Consider the following 3,575-nt stretch of genomic DNA (forward strand, 5'->3'; position numbering starts at 1 on the left):
CTAAAATGCATCCATTTTGGTGGCCAAACTTATAGATCTATTTGTTTTTAACATGCTGGGGGTAAATGGTGAGGCATGCTTATCTCTCATTTTCTTTCTCTTTTGCCATTCATGGTTGTTCAGTAAGCAGCAGCAGCTGTTACCAGGCACACATATTAGAGTAGAATCACATTCTATCCCAGTTCACACTTTATTGTATTGTTTTCTGCAGACATGCTGCTGCAAACCAACATGGAAAGTCTGTGTTTCTCCAGCACTCCTTTATTCTCCTCCATCGCCAATGCTGCTAAAACATCCAGCTAGTCAGAGGATGAGGAAGAAAAAATGAACTGTGCTGGTATTAAAAAGACTTTGTCAGAGGTGTGTTAATGGAACAGAGACAAGCTATTCATCATGATGCAATAAGAAGTAGATTACAGCATGGATTGCAGCATGTCCCTGTTTCCAAAATTGGTGTATAGCCTTGCCACCTCCATTATAAAGGCTTGGGCTCAGAAACCAAAATAAAAGCACCTTGTTTTTCCACCTTCTTCCATGGCTATTTCTGTGTGTCACAAATTGGCTCTAATCCAGGATAAAAGGGGTGGTGGCAATACTTTTTTTTTTTTACTTCTAACAGCTGGTTAAAAATGAAGATTAATAAATATTCTTGGAACCCATCCCTAAATCGCTATGGAAAAATATTCCTAATTTGGCATCAGCATCAAATGACAAGGTATAACATTGTCCATACAGCGTCAGTGATCCCTCCCCCCAGCTATGGAAATGAATGATCATCAGGAAACAGCATCAGTGATAAGATGAATGAAGCAAGAGGAGACTGGAAATGATGGGAAAGTAACTACTAACCTACCCATGAGTCAGGCCACTACCTCTTCAGCAAAACCACTTTCTGAGACTCAGGATGAAGACAAGCTGACACTCTTAAAATAAAAGGGATGTGGGCTGGACCAATTTCAGTTCCAGATCATCACTTGGTCTGCCAGTTGTTGTCTTCCTTGTGTTCCTGCCCTTTTATAATTGTCAGTATTTTGCTATGTGATACCTTAATTTTATAACTTTGGTTTGTAGATTGTATGCTGTCTGGTGGGTTTTATGTCTATTTTATCTCCTGTATGTAGAGTGATGTGTAAAATTTTACAGCACTGTATCAATAAATGTTAATAATAATAATAATAATAATAATAATAATAATGTTTTACCTACAGTTGTCCCTACACATCCCTTTTTCACAAATCTGAAACATGTGGGTTTGGGGTGAGGATAATAATAGTAGAAATAGTTGAGAACAGCAAACCTGCAGCCTAGGAAGGGAGAAAAAAAAATAGGTAGGCAACGTTTCAGGTTGCATTCACACTAGAGAAATAACCAAGTTTGACAACACTTTAACAGCCCTGGCTCAGTTCTGTGGAATTCTGGGAACTGTAGATTGTTGTGGCAAGACATCTTTCCAACAGAGGCAGCTAAATATCCCACAAAACTACAGTTCCCAGAATTCTATAGCACTGAGCCATGGCAGTTAAAGTGGTGTCAAACCGGATTATTTCTGCAGTGCAGATGCAGCCTGAGACGTTTGAGGTGTGGAAACCACCGGAGGATCCTGAGCAAAGACCAGAGAAAGTGGTTTAGGTCCAAAACACACTGAGAGAATAATCTAGTTTGAGACTGCCTGAACTGCCTTGGCTCAGTGCTAGGGAATCTTGGGAATTGTAGTTTGTTGTGTAATCAGAGCCACGTATTTTAAATTTTATAGAGACTTCATTTTACGTAAGTTTTAACTATGTATGGTTTTTCCTTTTATCTTGTATTCTTTGAAATGGTCTGGAGACTTATTTAATAAAGATGTATGTAGTTTGTTGTGGCCCCAGAGTTCTCTGACAGAGAAGACTAAACGTCTCATCAAACAACAATTCCCAGAATTCCCTAGCATGGAGCCAGGGCATTTAAAGCGATCTCAAGCTGGATTATTATTTCTGCAGTGAGGGTCAGCCTCTCCAAGGAGGAAACTTCAGCTTCCAGACACCTCCTCTCCTCTTCTTTCCGCAGGAAAGGAAACTTTGCAGCCTTCCTCAGGGGGACCAGAGGGCCTCCTCCTTTTGCAGGAAATGTCCTCCATTTCAGGACCTACTAAAACAAAGGACAGTCCTTGTCCATAGGGAAACCATCCTTGCCCATAGGAAATCATTGGGGAATACTTGCCCAGAGGGAATCACTGGGGATGTGTCCTATGTTTCCCTATGGGCAAGTATTCCCCAATGTACCCCCCTGGGGAGGTATTCTGCAAAGTCTCCCTCTGGGGGCCAGGTCCTCCCTTGTATGGTCCCCCCCCCCCACTTTGGGGTGAGGAGGACCCACCTGGTCAATCCAGACCTCTTCTCCCAATGCCTCTGAGGAGGGAGCCTCAAGGCTATATAGTTTCAAAGGTCCCTTTGCAGACTGCTATAGGAGGGTGGGACTCTGGAGGCCTGGGTTCGAGTCCCAGCTGGGCCATGGAGGAAACCCACTGGGGAGGAGGGGGGCTTGGGTAAGTCCCACTCTCTTGCCAGGGCTAGGCTCAATTCAGGGACAATAACAAAGGAAACAAAATATCAGCCTAGCAGCAGGGCTGTGAATCCGCCTCACTCACCTCCTCCTGGCAGCAGCAGCAGCAGGAAAAGGCAACGGAGGGTCCCAAAGGCCCAGAGGTTCCTCGGGGCTGGGCTGGGAAGGAAGGCCATCTTCCTCCTCCTCCTCCTCCTCCTCTTCTTCTTCCTCTTGGCAATAAAAGAGGGAAAAGGCTGCTCCTCCTCAGGCAGGACTCTTCCCTTCCTCGCTGTTGGCTGCAAAGGAGGGAAGTGAGTGAGACCGCCCCACTTTTAGGATTCCTCCTCCTCCTCCTCCTCCTCTTCCTCGACTACTCCCTCCAAAGGCCCCAGAGGAAGAAGAAGAAGAAGAAGAGGGAGCACGCTCCCATTCCCTGCCTGGGTTTCGTTTCCCTTTTCACTCCCAAGGTGGGCTCTTGGGCTTTTGTTTTGCCTTTTCAAATCGCTGGCCAACCGAAATGCACAATATACGGCATGCAAGCTTTCGAAGCTCACTGGCTTCTCCTTCAGGCAAGATGTTACAGACCAAACAGGAGAAAAATTAGAGGTGTTAGTAAAGTGCCTGCAGTCTGTTCTTTCTGTCCTTAGTTAAAATGGTCTAGGGAGGGCATCTTTTACAGGCTGCCTCCTCCTCCTCCTCCTCCTCCTGGCCATGTGGCAATAGGGAGATTTTCAGGAAATTTAAAGTCTCTTTGCATCTCAACAGGGAGGGATGCCTCTTTTGTAATCTCATATGTCTCCATTACAGTGAGGTCACAGGCCTCTTTGTAGGCAGAGGACTGTGGGTTCCTCAAGAAGTCTCCATGTTTTTGCATCAGGAACATTTGGGTAGCTGTAGAGATTCAACAGGCCAATCCGGTCCATATTTGAGAAGAAGAAAAAATGTTTTACCTTGGTTGAAAGTCCCAGTCCCCTGGCTCACTCTTCAGGGCTCCCCTGTTACAGCTACAGTGTGGTACCTCACAATCCAGAAAACATGCCGGGGGAGCTGTG

General features: G+C 45.2%; 1 protein-coding gene across 1 annotated transcript in view; it reads right to left on the bottom strand.

Moving 5' to 3' along the window:
• Positions 1–2,910, bottom strand: part of SHISA5 (shisa family member 5) — a 36,581-nt gene extending 33,671 nt beyond the window's left edge. The window contains exon 1 of the mRNA XM_042447478.1: positions 2,627–2,910. Coding sequence (XP_042303412.1) covers positions 2,627–2,717 — 91 coding nt within the window. The 5' untranslated portion in view covers positions 2,718–2,910. The remainder of the gene's footprint in view (positions 1–2,626) is intronic.
• Between the last annotated feature and the right edge of the window lie 665 nt (positions 2,911–3,575).

The sequence above is a fragment of the Sceloporus undulatus genome, chromosome 2 (assembly GCF_019175285.1).
Source record: "Sceloporus undulatus isolate JIND9_A2432 ecotype Alabama chromosome 2, SceUnd_v1.1, whole genome shotgun sequence".
Taxonomy (NCBI): Eukaryota; Metazoa; Chordata; class Lepidosauria; order Squamata; family Phrynosomatidae; genus Sceloporus; species Sceloporus undulatus.